Source organism: Microtus pennsylvanicus, chromosome 1 (genome assembly GCF_037038515.1).
Source record: "Microtus pennsylvanicus isolate mMicPen1 chromosome 1, mMicPen1.hap1, whole genome shotgun sequence".
NCBI lineage: Eukaryota > Metazoa > Chordata > Mammalia > Rodentia > Cricetidae > Microtus > Microtus pennsylvanicus.
Genome location: NC_134579.1, coordinates 39571584 through 39590434, shown reverse-complemented (window position 1 = coordinate 39590434; position 18851 = coordinate 39571584). Strand labels below are relative to the sequence as shown.

General features: G+C 44.5%; 1 protein-coding gene across 1 annotated transcript in view; it reads right to left on the bottom strand.

Moving 5' to 3' along the window:
• Positions 1-8595: 8595 nt before the first annotated feature.
• The window catches only part of Polq (DNA polymerase theta), a 77474-nt gene continuing 67218 nt past the window's right edge, over positions 8596-18851 (bottom strand). Inside the window, exons 26-30 of the mRNA XM_075962340.1 lie at positions 18592-18703; positions 16149-16273; positions 13935-14088; positions 10555-10670; positions 8596-10165 (exon numbers count right to left, since the gene is read on the bottom strand). Of these exons, the coding sequence (XP_075818455.1) occupies positions 10052-10165; positions 10555-10670; positions 13935-14088; positions 16149-16273; positions 18592-18703 (621 nt within the window). The 3' untranslated portion in view covers positions 8596-10051. The remainder of the gene's footprint in view (positions 10166-10554; positions 10671-13934; positions 14089-16148; positions 16274-18591; positions 18704-18851) is intronic.

The window sequence follows — 18851 nt, the reverse complement described above, 5'->3', positions numbered from 1 at the left end:
GAGTTCCCATGGATCTTATTTGACTTGTTGAAATCTCCATTTCCAGTATTTCAGGGTTTTTCCTCAGTGTTTTGCTTTATTGACGTTTTCTCTCATATCCTGTGTTGACTCCTTCACTTCATGTGGGAAGGACATTCGACATGCTCTGATCCCAAAGGACAACTGAATGAAAGCCCTGCGCTAATGTGACTCACGGGGAGGGAAGTCCATCACAAGCTGGCGGTGGGACTTGGCAGTGGGGTTCACATGTTGCCACCCTCACAGGCATGAAACATGTAGGCGTGGAGTGTTCGTGGATTTTCCTCCATGATTTAAGAGACCAGGCAGCATATGGCAGGGTGGTCTCTACATGAAGGTCCTTGGAAGGCCGGACACTGAGAGGCCATTACATATAGGTGTTGGAAGTGAAGCCTGTGTTACAGTAGACACCCCAAGATTTTGGAAATGCCCAAGCCGCGGGGTATCTGCATACAGGGAATGAAATCAGCCCAAGAGAAAAGTGTGTGCCAGGCAACAAAGCTGGAAGGGTGGAGCTATGCAGGCCCTTTAACAGGACATGAGCAGCAGGATCTGTTAGAACGGCTGGGTTCTGGTCTTGCTCACCGTACTTCCTCACTGTGCCCTTTGGAATGGTAATGGGTCATCCATGCCACTGTGTGCTGCAAGCATGTAATCGACTTTTTTTGTAAGGGGTTACCAATTAAGAGATTGCCTTGAGTCTCAAGAGACTTTGGACTTTTAGACAGTGTTAATCTCTGGGGACTTCTGAAGTTGAACTGCATGCATTTGCATTATGGTATTACCATGAGTCTGTTGCCAGGACGTGGGATGTAGTGGTTTGGATGTGAGATGTCTCTCATGGTCTCAGGAATCTGAGTGGGTGGCATTGTTTGGGCAGGAAGTTCATACTGAGGGCAGACTTTAAAGTTAAAAAGCCCTGTCTATTTCCAGTTTGCTCTCTCGGCGTCATGCTCGAAGTTCAAGATGGAAGCTCTCAGCTTCCCGTTCCTGCAGTCAGGCCTGCTGATTGCTGCCCTGCCACCATCTACTGTCATGGGTTCATCCTGTGGATTCATGAGCCCAAAACAAATGCTCTTTGCAACATATAATGAGTTTAGACAAAGTGAGTGTTACTAGTTCGCTGTTTTCATCCAAACATCGCTTAGTGCTGCAACATTTATTTGTGTGCCTGTGTCTTGCTATCTGCCCATGAATGATGGAGTTAGCCTTCCTCGCTCTCTCTCTCTCTCTCTCTCTCTCTCTCTCTCTCTCTCTCTCTCTCTCTCTCTCTCTATGTCTCTGTCTCTCTCTCCCCATGCCTGCCTGCCTTTTGTACTGTGAGCTATTTTCTCAACTTTATGGGGAATTTACTTAATTTCATTTTTTATTCAAGAATTTCATACTTGCATACACTATGTTCTGATCAAATCTGTCACTCCTCCTTTCCAGTTCCTCCTCACCCCCACCATCATTTTCCCCTCTCAACTTCATGGGCTTCTTTGTTTTGTTTTTGAGCCAAGGTCTCTGTTTCCCTAGGCTAACCAGAAAACCCTGACCCTTCTGCTCATGCCTCCCGCTGCCTAATATTTTTTAATTATTATTTTATGTATGTCCTGTATGTATGTCTATGTACTGCCTGCATGCCTGGTGTCTGCAAAGGGAAGAAGAGGACTTCTGGATTCCGCTGGAACTGAAATTACAGACAGTTGTGACTATGTGCTTTTGAAAAATGTAGAGTCCACCCACAGGAAGCTGAACCTTGCAGAAAACTGTGAGTCATTCTTTTTATCGCGTTTGTATTATGTTGTGGAGTCATATCATTTTACCAGTAGCACGCATTGAGATATGTTCCTATCTTTTGTTGCCATGCATGTGCTTATACATGCATGTGTGCACGTACAAGTGTAGGGAGAAGCCAAGTGTGGTTTTGGAATGGGGCTACCTGCTTCAGCCTTTTAATAGTTGTTGCTAGCTGGGTTTCCCGCGTTCCCGGCCATGCTGAGGATCACCGCTGCTTTCATCGCTGCCTTCTCTCCAACTTTCATCTTTTTACTTTATGACAACAGAAAACACGAAGATGACATTTTAAATAGGATTTTCTAATTACAAGCAACTTATGTATGTGTAACTAGACCTTTAATTCCATATCTATAACTTTTTGTCATTTTTGGCTATTTGGGTACATAGTCATGTCACAGGGCCCCTGAAGAAGGGGGCTGGGCCTCTCTACTTCCCCTGCAATATTTGATTTTGGATACTAGAACTGATGATACCACCCAGGCACTAAGGGAGATGAAAACTTTTATTCATGCACACAAATGAGGCTTTCTAGGGAACAGAGAAGGCGAGAAAACAGAGACCGGCTGAAGTGTTCACTGTGTGTCGGCATTAGCAGGAGGGGCTTAATCGATTTGAAATTTGTCAAGGAACCAAAGGTGGTGATCTCTAGGCTTTCTTCTCAGGTAACCCTGATGTGGATTAAACTGGAGTAAAGATGAATATTTGTGCTCAAATATCAAAAATAGAATGCAGTTCTTTAGTACAAGTCATTTATCTATTATTGAGTTTTTCATTATGAGTGGAAATTAAATGGTTTATTTTTGCAAAATAATGTTTGTTTTTGATGTGTGTGTTTAACCCATTAACTGTATATAATGAGATTCACTGGTTCCCATGTATGCAGATACTGCGCGTTGGTTTATCTATCCCCTCTCTACAACCTTGCTCTCCACCCTCTGGTCATTCTCCTAGTCCCTGACATTCACTTTTCCATGGGAGGCCAGCTCTTTGTTTTTAAATTCCCACATGTGAGAAAAAAGCATGGAACACTTGTCTTTTCTGTGTCTGGCTTTCTGTTGTCCTTAACACAATGCCCTCCAGTTCTATCTTTGCAAGTGACAGGATTTCATTTTTAACAGCTCAACAAAACTCTGTGGTGTATGTCTCTCTATATCTGTTATTCTGTTGATGCTACCTAAGATGAGTCCCTCTTAGCTAGAGTTAAGCTCTCCATGAAGGCGAGTAGGCAGGAAACTGGCTCCGTACCCTTTGGATCTGTGCCCAAAGGCAGCTGGGTGCAGAGCAGTTCCAGGTTCGGGGTTCTCAGGACTCTCCACTTGCTCTCCAACAACACTCTCACTGAATGTGTGTTCGTTTTCATCTGCATCCTTAGCAGCGTACTTGCTGTTTGGGATTTGTTCTTATAACAGGCATTGTAGTTGGTATGAGCTGGGAACTCACTGTAATTTTAGTTTTTATCTCCTTGATGACTGATAGCATTGAACTTGTCTTTCACATACTGACAGACCAGACACATTTTTTTTATTGAAATGTTTGTTTTTAGCTCATTTGCCCATTTTTAAATGAGCATACTTGGTTTATCTTCCGGTTCATTATATGTTCTAGGCGGTAAATAACCTCCCGGATGAAGAGCCAGTGAGGTCGTGCGCAGGTTTCCAGTTCGATGCAGGCACACTTGTTAGTCTTTAGTTTCGTCTCCCGAGTTTGGGATCCTGTTTAGAAATCTGTCGTCTCCATCAACACCTTGCAGTTTCCCGTTTCCCCAGCATAGGTTCTGAGCTTCAGGTCTTACGGCCTTGGATCTGTCTGGGGTTGATTTTTAGACTCACTGAGTGACAGGTGTCAAGTTTCAATATTCCGTGTGTAGATAGTTTCCCAAGCAGAGTGTATTAATGAGGATGGTTTTCCCCAATGTGTTTGGTATCTTTGCCAAACCTTGTAATGTAGGTTCATGGATTTGTCTTTTGGTTTCCTGTCCTATTTCCTCAGCCTGTGTCTCTGTTTTTATGTCAGTACCAGACTGTTTTGGTTACTGTGGCTCTGCAGTATGTCTTGAAATCATGATACTTTTAACTTTGGATTTTTTTGCATCGATTCATTTGTTCTTTGACAATTTCACACAGGTATATAATGTATGGTGGTCACTCTCTACCCCGCACCCTCTGTTCTCTCTTTCCTAGCACTACAGTGTTCGCCTCCTCCATCCCCTCCATCCCCTTTCTAATCCCTGACTTCTGGTGTTTTGTGAGACATTTAGCTTAAGCAGGGCCCTCTGTGCAAGCATTGGGTTGGACTTGTTCTTCAGCGCCCGGTGGAGTCACCAGTGAGTACACAGCTGAAGGCGAAGGCTCTTCTTCTCCCCGAATCTATCAGGAGCAAGTATTTCCAGGCTGAAGGCCAGGGCCCAAGTCCCTCTTTGATCCAGTCAGGTTGATGGGCCCATTCTTGTGCCAGTCCGAAGTGGACATCCACAACTGCCTTGAGTTTAGGATCACAATGACAGTCTTCCTTAGATGACATTTCATAGCCCTTCTTCTCCCCGTCTTCTGTGTCTCACATCTCTCCTCCCCTCTTCAAAGGGTCCTGAAACTTGGAAGGGTTTAGGGATGAACTCAGCCTTTGTATTCGCCTCACTCAGGACAGTTCCGCATTGATGACTCGAGACCGCGCTGGCTCTCTGTGCTTCTACATCATCTTCAGAATTGCCTTTTCTAAATTTGTGATGAACGTCACTGGTATTTGGGAGACTACACTGAACTCACACGTTGCTGATGGTGATATTCATTCTTTCAACCTAAGAACACATAATGTTTTTCTACCTTTTAGGATCTTCAATTTCTTTCTTCAGGGTTTGATAACTTTTGTTTCCAAGCTCTTTCACTTCTTCCGCACATTATTCTTAAGGTGTGTGCACACATGTATGTGTGTGCGTTTTGAGGACAGAATTAATTCTCTGATTTCTCCACAAATTATCAGTATGTAGAAAACCAACTGATTGCTGTTGTTTCTGTGGCCGTGAGTGGTAAACCGCAGAGCTCAACAAACCCACATTCGAGTTTATTAGGGAAAGGCAGGGATCGTGGAAGTCTCGCTGCTGTGCTTTCAGTAGGCTTCTCTCTGCTGCTGTGCCCTGCTGTGCCCTGCTGTGCCCTGCTGTGCTGTCTCTGTGCCTCCTTACGGCTATCAGCAGCCCTCTCCCTGTGCCTCTGGTGTGAGTGTGCTGTTCTGCTGCTGTGCCCCCAGTGTCGCCTCAACACTTGCTGTCAGCGGCCTAACACACAACCTCAACAGTGCGAGGCAGCTCCGGTGGAGGGGACAGGTGCCGAGAACACTGCTGCAGAGGCTGCAGCTCCGATGCACTGAGACTGCGTGCGCGGGGGCAGGGGTACAATTGCCAGCTGAAGTGGGAAAATTTCATTTAAAGCTATATGCATATACATAGACATATGTATTATATGTAATTTTAGGTAAATAAGCAATATGATTCCTTATGACTTTTTCAGGCACTTTATTACTATAAGTTAAATTTATTCATTTACTTTACATCCTGATTTAAGCTTCCCCTTCATCCTCTCCTCCCAACCCCTCCCTCCAATTCACTCTTCCTCAGCCTCCTTTAGAAAGGGGCAGGCCTCCCACAGGTACCAACAAAGCATGGCCTATCAAACTGAAGTAGAACTAAGCTCCTCCCCTTGTATTAAGGCTGAGCAAGGCAACCCGGTATGAGGAATAGGTTCCTGGAATCCAGCCAAAGTGTTAGGGACAAGACCTGCTTCCACCAAGTAGTGGAAGGAGTCCAAAAGCAGATGAAGCTACACAAGTGTCACACCTATGTAGAGGGCCTAGGTGGGTCCCATGCAGGCTCCCCAGCTGTTGGTTCAGAATCTAAGCTCCTATCAGCTCAGGTTAGTTGTTTCTGTGGGTTTCCTTAGGGTAACCTTGACATCTGCATCCCCTATCCCTCTCCCCCGACCCCCTGCTCTTAAAATTCTTCCTCCCTCTCTTCAACCGGATTCCCTAAGTTAGGCCAAGAGCTTGCCTGTGGATCTCTGCATCTGTTTTTAATCAGTCACTGGATGAAGGCTCTCTGGTGACAATTAAAATAGTCATCAATCTGATTATAGAAGAAGGCCAATTCAGGCACCCTCTCTCTCCACTACTGCTAGGAGTTTTAGCTGCAGTCATCCTTGTAGATTCATGGGAATTTCCCTTGTACAAGGTTTCTACCTGATCTTAAAATGCTATCCTCCCGCTTCATCAAGACATCTCTTTAATTACTCTCCCCTTCCACCCACCCCCAACCTGATCGCTCATGTTCCCATCCCCAGAGGCCCCCAGTCTACCAAGGAGATCTCTTCTATTCCCCTTCCTAGGGAATCTGTGCGTCTCTGTGCTGTGGGACAATGGTCTCTACCCTGTCACTTGTATTTTAAATAAATGCTGATTGGCCAATAGCCAGGCAGGAAGTAGAGGCAGGGCAACGAGAATTCTGGGAAGGAAGAAGTTTCAATCTGCAGTCATCACCCAGAGAGGAAGCCAAACACAGAGCAAGCGAGATGTGACTGCCTCGCCGAAAAAGGTACCAAGCCACGTGGCTAACACAGACAAGTATTATGGGGTAATATAAGTTATAAGAGTTAATAAGAAGCCTGAGCTACTAAGCCAACCATTTTATAATTATTGTAGACCTCTGTGTGTTTCTTTGGGACCGAATGGCTGCAGGACCAGGCAGGACAGAAAAATCTGGTCAACAGATGTGGGACCTGGTGGGACGGAAACTTCAGTCCCCCTTTGCACCCTTCTTGTTACCTAGTCTCTCTGGAGCTGTGCCTCCAGATTTCCTGATGTCATTATTTTAAACAGCTGAGTAGTATTCTATTGTATAATTGTACCACATTTTCTTTGTCCATTCCTTGGTTGAGGGGTTTCTAGGTTGTTTCCAGGCTGTGACTATTACAAATGAACATAGCTGAGCAAGTGTCCTTGTGGTAGATTGCACATCGTTTGGGTATATGCCTAAAATTGGTACTGCTGGGTCTTGTGGTCGATTGATTCCCAATTTTCTGAGGAACTTCCATATTGATTTCCAAAGTGGCTGTACAAGTTTGCACTGCTATCAGCAGTGGAGGAGTGTTCCCTTGCTCCACATCCTCACCAGCATAAGCTGTCACTTGTGTTATTGATCTTAGCCATTCTGACATGTGTAAGATGAACTCTAAGAGACATTTTGATTTGCATTTCCCTGAGGACTAAGGATATTGAACATTTCTTTAAATGTATCTCAGCCATTTGAGAATCTTCTATTGAGAATTTGGTTTAGATCTGTACCCTATTTTTTAATTGGATTATTTGGTGTGTTAATGTCTAGTTTCTTGAGGTCTTTTTATATCTTGGTGATCAGTCCTTGTTTTCAGGTGCTCTGTTATTTTACCTCCCTCCTTCTCCCAGTTAGCCACACCTCCTTATTTTTCACGTTTCTGTTCAAATTACTCTAATCCTGTTATTTCCCTCTTTATCATGTTATTTCCCTCTTTATCACCCCCCTGCCACACACACACCCCAGGGTTCCTTTTTGCTTCCTTGGCTCCTGTGGCCACTCTAGGTTATAGACTCATCTGAAGATTTGAATTAGGAGCCACAGATAAGTGAGAACATGTTTGTCTTTCCAGAACTAGATTATCTCGATGTAATCTTTTCTTGTACCATCCATTTGTCAGCAGACGTCATGTCTTTTTATTTAAAGTTGCATAGTATTCCATAGTATATTGCATAGCATATAATCATCAGTTGAAGGGCATTTGTTTAGAGCAGGAATGAACACAGCCGAGCAGATACCTGTCTGTATAGTATAGTAGGATGCCACGTCCTCTGGGCAAGGAGTAGTATGACTGGGTCATGTGGTAGGTTTATTTTTAGCATTTCCAGAGGGGCTGGACCAGTCTACAATCCCACCAACAGTGAGTGAGGATCCCCTTTCCCCAGATCAGTTGTTTTGTTGCTTTTGTCGTTCTGATTAGGGTGAGATAATCTCAAACTTGTTTTGATTTGCATTTCCCTTGCTGCAGTGATGATCATTTTTTGGAGATATATCTTAGCCATTTTTATTTCTTCTTTTGAGAACTCTCTATTTAGATCACAAGGCTATTTTTTTTGAATGGATCATTTGGTCTTTTTCTTTATATATTCTGGGTATTAATCCTCTGTCAGATGTGTAGGTGGCAGAGTCTCCCATTCTATAGACTTCTTCACCCGGCTGATTATGTGTGTGTGTGCGTGTACATGCACCTCAAGGGATAAAGCAGTTCCTGGAAGTCCCTGGCTATAATCCCATCGTCTAAGAGCAGAGTAGTCAGGACAGAGTTTGAGGCCATCTTCTGCCCCCTCACCCCTCCCTAAACATATCTATCCAACTCTGTCTAATAAAGCTGGTATCTCTCTCTCTTTTTTCTGGTGAATGGGGGGAGGAGTTGAGACATGGTTTCTTAGTGTAGCTTTGGTGCCTGTCAAGGAACTAGCTCTTGTTAGACCAGCCTGGCCTTAAATTCAGAGATCCACCTGCTTCTACCTCCCGAGGGCTGGGATTAAAGGTGTGCGCCACCACTGCCCAGCTGAAGCAGGTATCTCTTCCCATCATGATTAACATATACATAAAATCATCTGATAATATGTATATGATAAACAGTATAATAAACTGTTCTTAAATGAGAAAACTAAATAAAGGAGAAAGACTTCTGATACTCTTAGACCAAAAAGATTATTTTAAAAAACAAAAATATTGATATAAGGTTCTAATAAATTTATTTCAACAGCAAAAACTATCAGTTGGAGTATACAAATACATGTTTTGAGCCTTACTATTCTCTCCACATCTCAAACACAGACAGAGGCCCTAGAAGGGCTGGTAAGGGGCATTTTCCTGGCCTGGCAGAGTTAGGTTCAACTGCAACCAATATCCCTGACAGGACAAAAATTCTTATGGGGAATGGCTCATTTGAGAGTATTCCAAACATGTCCATTGTAGGAACTGTCAAGAAAAAGAGCGAGTGGCAACAGTTCATGAAAGTTCATTTCTAGACTCCTCTCACACATCTATCTTATAGAGTTCGACCTGTTTGTGATTTTAAAGTCTACTTCAGGAATCTTTATTGGACAAAAAGGTCATACACTCTGTATAGCTCTAATGTATGGGAACCACCACTGCCTGACTCTTGGAGGTTACATCACAGTGCAGAGTCCTTGGAGGAAGAAAATGCCCTGAGGCCGCAGCTCCACTTTTAACCACTCTACCCAAAGTGCTAAGTGCATTTTCAAGCATATTCTGAGACTGTTTTGAGCTACAATAAATTAGGAAAGGCAAATTCATAGACACGAAGGGTGAGAATAGCTATTAAATCTCCCCACAAAATCTGAAGAGACTGCAGGGACTAGACCTTGGTACACACAGAGACTGACTACAGAACTGATCATTTAAGTGCATCCTGACTTGAGAGCTGATGTTCATGAGGTGGGCACAAGGGCAGTCTCTGGGCTTCCTAAGTAAGTGATTATATCTGCACAGGCTGGACCCGGTCACCTGCGCCATCACACATGGAAGTCCTCCAGCTGTCCCCGGTCACCTGCACCATCACACATGGAAGTCCTCCAGCTGTCCCAGCTGGACCCGGTCACCTGCGCCATCACACATGGAAGTCCTCCAGCTGTCCCCAACTGGACCCGGTCACCTGCACCATCACACATGGAAGTCCTCCAGCTGTCCCCAACTGGACCCGGTCACCTGCACCATCACACATGGAAGTCCTCCAGCTGTCCCAGCTGTCCCCGGTCACCTGCACCATCACACATGGAAGTCCTCCAGCTGTCCCAGCTGTCCCCGGTCACCTGCACCATCACACATGGAAGTCCTCCAGCTGTCCCAGCTGTCCCCGGTCACCTGCACCATCACACATGGAAGTCCTCCAGCTGTCCCAGCTGGACCCGGTCACCTGCGCCATCACACATGGAAGTCCTCCAGCTGTCCCAGCTGGACCCGGTCACCTGCGCCATCACACATGGAAGTCCTCCAGCTGTCCCAGCTGGACCCGGTCACCTGCGCCATCACACATGGAAGTCCTCCAGCTGTCCCAGCTGGACCCGGTCACCTGCGCCATCACACATGGAAGTCCTCCAGCTGTCCCAGCTGGACCCGGTCACCTGCGCCATCACACATGGAAGTCCTCCAGCTGTCCCCAACTGTCCCCGGTCACCTGCACCATCAGACATCGAAGTCCTCCAGCTGTCCCCAACTGCCACCTATTTTCACTTTCACTTTCAGCTTCACAGAAAGTTTTATAGCATGTTCCATTTCATTCTTGACAATCTGAGCTACCTACAAAGAAAAGAGGTTAATAAAGGCTGCCCAGTCCACAGATGCTTCCCAGTTCACCCACTGAGGATAAGCCATACTGGCGCTCTGCATTCAGTGGTATTTAAATAAATCAGGTATAGAGACTGCCCTGCTCTCATGAGCAGCTCAGAACTTGGAAACCCTCAGAGCAAGCCCGACTCTTGGCTATTGTTTCCCAGTCAATCATCTCTGCATCAGGGTCCCCTTACATTCAGTCAGCTGAGCATAGTTAGCTTTTCTCCCTGTAGGGACTCAACATTTACAGCCAGCCTGTGCTACAGCAGGTCCAAATACACCGCACATGGCAAAGGACCAGTCCTCCTGACCCCTCCATCTGCTGCCTACAGAATGAACAGTGTACGCAAACATACCTGAACAACATCCTCTTCTGCCACTTCATATAAAAGCTCGTCATGAAGTTGAAGGATGAAGAAGCCGCCTCTCATAGGACAAAACATCCCTTTAAGTTTTCTCTTTGGCAACAATCCTGCCCCAAGAAAAATAGAAAACTACTTTGTTCTTAATAATTTTGAAAACATGACATTGTAACTAATATACTGAAACACATAGGACTTGGAACTGTCAGGAGAACTAAAGCTGGCAGCTCCCTAGCCTTACCAACAGGGGAACTCAAACCCCCGATAACATGCAGAAAGAAGAAATAGACGGAATATCAGGAGCTCATCCGAAGACTTCTCCAGCCTGTTTCTCCTGAGTATCCAGCCTCTTCTCTTCCCATGGATTCCTTCACCCGATGCGTGGCAGCACCAGGTGGCATAGGGCCCGAGCACTACTCCAGGCAACAGAGTCAATTCTTTGTTTTTGAGACAGGGTTTCTCTGTAGCTTTGGAGCCTGTCCTAGAACTCAATCTGTAGACCAGGCTGGCCTTGATCTCACATAGAATCTTCCTGTCTCTGTCTTCACAGTGCTGAGATAAAGTGCATGCACCACCACTGCCTAGCTTCAGAGTCAATTCCCTTTTTAAAAAATGTTTTTCCACACAATTTTGTTCATTACTTCTATTGCTAAGATTTTTTAAAATTCACTTATTTTTTTTTTAAAAAAACTATCTTTTCTCATTTTACATACCAATCCCAGTTCCCACTTCTTCCCCTCCAGACTGATGACTATCTTAAATGTCATCATAGAACCTTCATCCAGCAGAGTCAATTCTTAGGAGGCTATATTTCAAAAGGGCTTTCCTGGTGCCTTGATGTGGTTAGATATGTCGCACAGAACCTGTGTTTTCCTGACGAACTGTGCTCTCTGGACATTTGCAAACCTAGGTCCACACGGGAACTTGGTACATTTGTTAGTACCATGAATTGCAGGTTAGAGTGTGTCCATTTAATAGCAAGGATCTGGATTTCCAGCCAACTTGCAGGTCAGTGTCTAGTAAAGTGGTGAAGAAGCCCTGTCCTAGGCTCAACTCCTTTCCCTAACCAGCAGGGCCGACGGCAGACTGGCTCCCTCAGAGCAACGGCATCTCCCGTGTGCTCCCGCGTCACAGCAGTCCTTCCTTCCTGGCATAGACATTTCCTACTTATCCTTCATGCCCAGCAAGAAGTTTCCCCTTCCGCTAACATCTGCACTTCTGCCATAAAGTCCTGTAAGTGCACCGATGGTCTGTAGCCTGAGTTTGCTCAGAGGCAGCTTGAGAACCAAGACAGCTAAGCCTACAGCTGCTTCAAACAGGGTGCCAAAGCTGTCTGTGTGCCAGCCTGGCTGAAATTTACCTGCTCCATGGTGCCCACTAACCACAGGGACTATCTTTGAATCTCAACCTGTGATTCTCTGATCTGTGGTTCTCAACCTGTGGGTCATGACCCCTCTGGGGTCAAATGATTCTGCCACAGGGGCCACATATCAGAAATCTTTCATATCAGATATTCACATTACAATTCATACGGTAGCAAAATAAAGTTACAAAGGAACATTTTATGGTTTGGGTCACAGCATTGGGGAACTGAGAAGCACTGGTCCAGATGCTCTCATTTTTCTCCGTTCTGATCATAATTCTGCTCTCACCATTTCCCCTGGCTCCAGGCTTCTGACCCAGAGTGCAGCAAGTGAGTTTCTTGTCCTCTGTGTCTTCTGCCTTGTTGGGAATCACTGTCCCTTAATCTCATGATTTATAGCTCCTAGCACTCAGCATGACACCATCTTCAGGGACAACCCCAGGCACACAGGTGCAGCTGTGAGTCCTGCTGGCACGGCTCTCCTGCGAGTCACACAGCTGTTTATTCAGGGGATGCAGTGTTGCTAGAGGAGTTTACATTCAACCCATAGGTTACAAACATCTACTTCTAAATCTCTACATAGTTTCTGTAAACTATACAAAGCTCTTCTAGAAGCAGCAAATTCCATCCTGAACTGTTGCTATTAATTTTTTCTGCCCAGGGCCAGCAGCTTACCCTTGCCCTGAGTGCCCTAAATCTCAGCTTTCTCCAAAGAAACTAAAACCAAGGCTGTGGCCATGGACTGACGTCTCACTCGCACTGACACGAGGTAGAAGTGAAAGCATGGACATGTAACAGACATGGGGAAAGCAAAGCTTTCTCCAGGAAACAAGGCACAGAACCTGAAAGGACCTTGAAAACAACAACAGCAACGACAGAAGCAAAGAGGACAGCATTAGCAAAAAGACTATGTGGTAAGGTCACCTCAGAGAGCACTGGGGTCACAAACAGGAACGTCATCAAGGTCCTAACTGTGACTCCTGCATGTGCAGTCAGACTGACTTCCTACAGCACCCTAGCTGCTTTTGCTGGGTTTGCCTTTTTGGTTATCTCTCATAAATCAGCAGCAAGGCAAACAGCGGTCTTGGGATAGGGCACAAATCCCCACGTCATGGGAAATACATGAGCATCCTAAGACTTGGAGTTTATCATTGTAGACTTCATAGAGGGCTGTCCAGGGACACAGGACATGTGATACAAAAAGCCAGGTGGTAGTGACACATGTCTTTAATCCCAACACTCAGGAGGCAGAGACAGATGGATATCTGAGTTCAAGGCCAGCCTGGTCTACAAAGTGAGTTCAGGGACAACCAATGTTGTTACACAGAGAAACCCTGTCTCGAAAAACCAAAAACAATCAAAGAAAAAAAAAAACACCTCAAAGTGGTACAGAAGCAGGAATCCATCTTTTTACAAGTCAGGCATTAAAGAGACTAATAGAAATGCAAAATAGAGTACCCCATGACTGATTTTCCTCTGATCCAAAAAAGACATACTTTCATAAAAACTTGTTACTTATGTGTTAAAACATGGTATGCTTATTGTTTTCAAGACTGACTTTTGGGTATGTGTGTGTGAATGCAGGCGTCTGAGGAGGTCAGAGGTGTTGATTCCCCTGCAGCTGGAGTTACATGCCATTGTGAGCCTTCTGATGTGGGTGCTGCGAACTGAAGTCCTCTGCAAGAGCAGTGTGCACTCTTAACCTCTGAACCATCTCTTCAGCGCCCCTCTTTTGAAAGGTTTATTTTTAATTACATTATTGTTTAAAAAATGTTAAAGCAAGCTTGAAAATAATCTAATTTCCAATGAGGTAACTATAGCATATATGATCTCTCTATATAACAACTCCTTGGCATCATTAATAATTTCCAAGAGTATAAAGGCATCTGGCACCAAAATATTTGAGGATTCCTAGAAGTAAAATATAAAATACGCCCTCCCCATACCTCCCTTTTGGGTGCAAATATTTTCACCATGTTAGATCTGGCAAGTGCCTAGTTGGCAGACAAACCTGTTCGGCCATTCTGGAGCATGCTTTCCCGATGACCATGGGATTTGAAGGCTGAATAGAAGGTCTCTAATTGCTTCTGAATGTTAACTGTGGCTGTTTTGACAATATCAGCAGCTGATCCTTGGACTGTAGTGTTGATGGCCTGACGTTCAGCCTATAAAAAACAGGTGCTTAAGGATGAGTCAACATGGCCTCACATTGGGCCTCAGTACTCACAAATCAGTGGTCATGTCTACAGCCAGAATTCTAGACTGAGGTGTGACCCAGGACACCAACAGGGAAGTCTCATCCTAAAATAGCAATCCTTAGCCCACCCTTCTGAGCCTTCCACATGAGACTAGACTGAGCATCAGGTTGGATTGTTTTGGTTTAAAAATCTTCAATGCTCAGTTAGGGTCCCCCAGCTCTGCTGCGCTTAGAATGCTGCCATTTATTCTAGAAGAGCTAGAGCCTTGAGGCTCTTTACAAACTTCACTCTAAAGATTTATTCCTAAAAATACTCTTGATTCTAAATAGACATAAGAATATTCTTTGTAACATACGTTGGACATTTTCCAGACCAATGGCTCCCTCATCCCCCACAAATTCTAGCCAGAAGGCCTGAGTAGGCCCCAAGTATTAAATTATACTTTCCCTGAAATAATTGCTACCGGTCAACTGTAGAACAAGAGAGGAGGGATCTTGGTTTAATATCCAGGGGCAACTTGCTCACAAATACTAGTTCTGGTGCCCCTAACGGCTTGTGAAATGGCAAGAGTCTCTTTAAGGAAGGCAGTCAATGTCAGTGGAGCTGAGTGTTCCTCTGAAGATGCTATACCCAAGCTCTAAAGTATATTCAACATCTGCTCAAGAGATTAACTGTTGATAAAGTGACATGTTGATAAAAGTACATTCCCTCTGTATGTTATGAATATGTTTTATTACCATTGGTTAATAAAGAATCTGTTTCTGCTTATGGCAGGGCAGAATAAAGCCAAGTGGGAAATCCGAACAGAGATATATAGAGACAGTAGTCAGAGTTAAAGAGACACCATGTAGCTGTCAAAGGAGAGGATGCTGGAACCTTACCAGTGGGTCACAGCCCTGTGGTCACACACAGATTAATAAAAATGGGTTAATTTAAGATATAAGAGTTAGTGAGAAGCCTGAGCTAATAGGCCAAACAGTGTTGTAATTAATAGAGTTTCTGTTTGATTATTTGGGTCTGGCAGGCCAGGAAATGAACAAGCGGTCTCCGTTTGCAGTAAAGCTATTGTGAACTCTAAAGAATGACTGGGTTTCAGAGGGTCACCACTCTGCCTCTGTGAAACCAGCCATCTCTGTGCAGTAGGCTGCCTTTCTCACTCATTACACATAGGAGTTTGTTTTCTTGACTAAAGGCAACTTAAAGAATGAGTTTCCGTGGCTGATACCAGGCTTCTGTTTATCACTGAGGGTGAGACAAGGTAGGAAGGCAAAACACAGTCAAGACCAGAGGGGGAATACATGTATGGACTTTGTTTGCTTTCACCCAGCTTCCTCCTGTCTTATATAGTTCAGGACCCCTCTGCCTAGGGAATGGTGACACTCTCAATGGTCTTGGTCTTTCTACATCAATTAACAATAAGACACTCTCTATAGCCATACCCACAGACCAACCTAATCTAGGCAATTTTTTAAAAGGGAGAAACCAAGGTTAAAAATAGCCTGGCATTGGAAGACACTCTTTCTCTTCGAGTAATCAAAAAATTCCATAAGCAGCAGCCAGAAGGTGTGGAAAGCTGACAAGATATAATAGGCTTTAGGGGCTTGGGGAATCATATCTGGGACCAGGAACAAACTAGTAGAAGAGGCCTGGTAAACTAGTGGGGTGCAATAGAAAGCCAACTCTCTCTCTCTCTCTCTCTCTCTCTCTCTCTCTCTCTCTCTCTCTCTCTCTCTCTCTCTCTCTCTCAAAGCTGAGGGAGGGAAGGAGAACCAACAGGAATGAAGACGGGAATGTAATTCAGTATTAGCGAGCTTTTGCCTGGCCTGACTGATGCCTGAATGTTCAACCCCAGCATTGGGGAAAGGTGTTTTTTATCACTTGTCACCACGGCTAGTAGTTAGTATGCTGAAGTCTGAGTGGGCAGATGTTTACACTAAACTGTGCCGTCACTCCAGAAGCCCTTTTGAAAACTGATGGCCAACTCTGCTGAAAAATACATGTCAAAACTCAGAGAAATTTCAACATACGTGGGCTTTATGATAAGGATTGTTGTCTTTGATTCCTGGCAAATATCTACGTCTTCCCAAAATGGTCTGAACAAATCCATCTCTTCTACAGTTCTTCACTGTGTCCCTCATGAAATGATTAATCCCTGCAAAGAAAATACAGAAACAATTACAACCACCGTCCACCCTCTGTGTCATTGCTTGTTTCAACACAACAAACCCACCATGCATCCTGTTCTTGTTCTGACTTCATCGCAGCCAGTGCTCTATCTGTCACAGACTGCCACTGCTGGATCTTCTGTGCCCATCTACCTTCTCACCTGTGAAGGGCCTTACTTCAGGTGTCCTGTCCATGCGATCCTGGAAGTGGGGTTCCTAGTCTCTTCCCCTCTCTCCTTCTTTATATCTTACTCCTGCTTCTAAATTTCAACTCCAAGTTTAGGGGTTCACGGTCATCGAGAAATGCACAGCCCTAAACCCAGACACAGACGGCATCTGAAACACCTCAGTGGATCCCCTCTGAAGACATGCTGTGAGTCTAATCCTTTTACTTACTTAGAACAAAGCCTTCTATCTTTGCAAGTATCAAAGCGACTTTCACTAAAATTTGAGGGGGAAAAATAAAAATCCAGACACAAGGGGTAGTAAAATAAAAAAATTTAAAAAGGTGCCTACAGTAAGTATCTTAACCCAACAGTAGGTGCTATTGAGCACAAACTACCAAACTGGTGACCAGATCCACTGAGGATTACTTCACTCTCCCTTGTGGGCCCATCAGAGGATCAATACTACTTCCAGATGCCTTTCCTCTCCCCTCTACATCAAGGACAGGGATCGATCCACAAACTAGAGTGGACACTGCACTGGAAGATCTGAGAAGGTGAGAAATAAATACATTCCCCTTCCTAATGGCTGCTCTCTGCCGAGCATGTTGGAAGGAACTTGAGCTCTGTGAGAACATGAGTCGGTCTCTCATTCAACACTATTTCTACAAGGCCCATGACTGTTTCAAACATGATGAGTTATCTACAAAGTAGAGCAACCATGACTTTCAACAGAAGTCTCTAGGACCAAGATTCCTAGGTTCACTGAGTGTAAAAAGTGAGGCTTAGGTTCAGAGAACGGCCAAGGTTCGAGTTGTCCATGAAAGACCCTTTCATCACTCCATAGCCTTCCATTTCTGCCTCTGCCTTTCTCCAACAGGGCTTCTGATACATGGTCAGTGGCTTTTTGAGCAGCATGACTTCAGTCTTGCAGAGAGAAAAACAAAGCAATGTTTTCTGTAACAGGAGGAGCAGGCTGTCTGTTGGGGTTTCTGTCCTGCCCAGTTCCTGCAGCCGGCAAGTCCCAAAGAAAATCACACAGAGGTCTCCTTAAGATTATAAACTGACTGGCCCATTAGCTCAGGCTTCTTATTAGCTCTTGTAGCTTATATTAACCCATTATTCTTACCTATGTTAGCCACATGGCTCAGTACCTTTTTGAGCAGAGCAGATCACATCCTGCTTCTTCGGTGGTCTGGGTAAGACTCCCGAGGGAGCTTCCTTCTTCCCAGAATACTCCTGTTCTCATTTCCCCACCTCTACTTCCTGTCTGGCTACTGGCCAATCATCATTTATTTAAAACATAATTGACAGAATAAAGAATTGTACCCTACCACAATATAGAGCCCTCATCAGCACAAGCTTTGCTTTGTCAGGAGCCACTGATTGACCCCCTTTTCTTTTCTTTTTTCTTTTCTTCCTTCCTTCCTTCCTTCCTTCCTTCCTTCCTTCCTTCCTTCCTTCCTTCCTCCTCCTTCCTCTCTCTCTCTTTTTTTCCTCTCTCTCTTCCTCCTCTCATATATTACATCCCAACTGCAGTTTTCCCTCCCTCCTCTCCTTCCAGTCCCTCTCCCTCACCTCCTGATCTTCTGTATCTTAGTGAAGTACAGAACATGACTACATCCATTTGTCTAGAAATAAATAGCCAGGCAGAGGTAGCGCATGCATTTAATCCCAGCACTTGGGAGGCAGAGGCAGACGAATCTCCGTTAGTTCGAGGCCAGCCTGGTGTACAAGAGCTAGTTCCAGGACAAGCTCCAAAACTATAGAAAAACCCTGTCTCAAAAAAATAAGAGAGAGAATTTAAGGTACCCAAACTGCTCTATAACAGTTACTCAGAGTTCATTAGTATTTTACTATCAATCTAAAGCTAACTAAACCCAAATTAAGTCAGTGTCCATATTTTGGGGAAGGCACAGTATACAGCACGACAGCAAGCATGGCTGACAGTACATCTAACTCTCCTTTCTTGAAACAGGCTGATCTTAATGAATAATGCAATAATGATAATAATGCATTCTATTTGCCCTCAATAATTCCTGACCAAAACTTCTGATTAACAGAGATTTTAGTAAATTTCTGTAATATTAAGTTAATTAATGTGGTGAGTAGCTACAAGAGCCTTAGTTTAGACGTCTTACCTGTATATCTGGACTTGAAAGATTCAATGTAGCAAGCTGCATCATTTTCTTGAATGCCCATCTGTTCTCCTAAGGATTTAGCTCCCATCCCATATATGATTCCATAGCAAATCTGAAAGGAGGCATCACACTCAGTTAGTTACACATAACTACACAAAGTGTAAACACACATGTTCACTAGGACTGATACCTGGTGAACTCTTTACTTCATAGTGAGCACAGACACCATTAGATCAGTTCTGGACCCACAGAAATGGGTA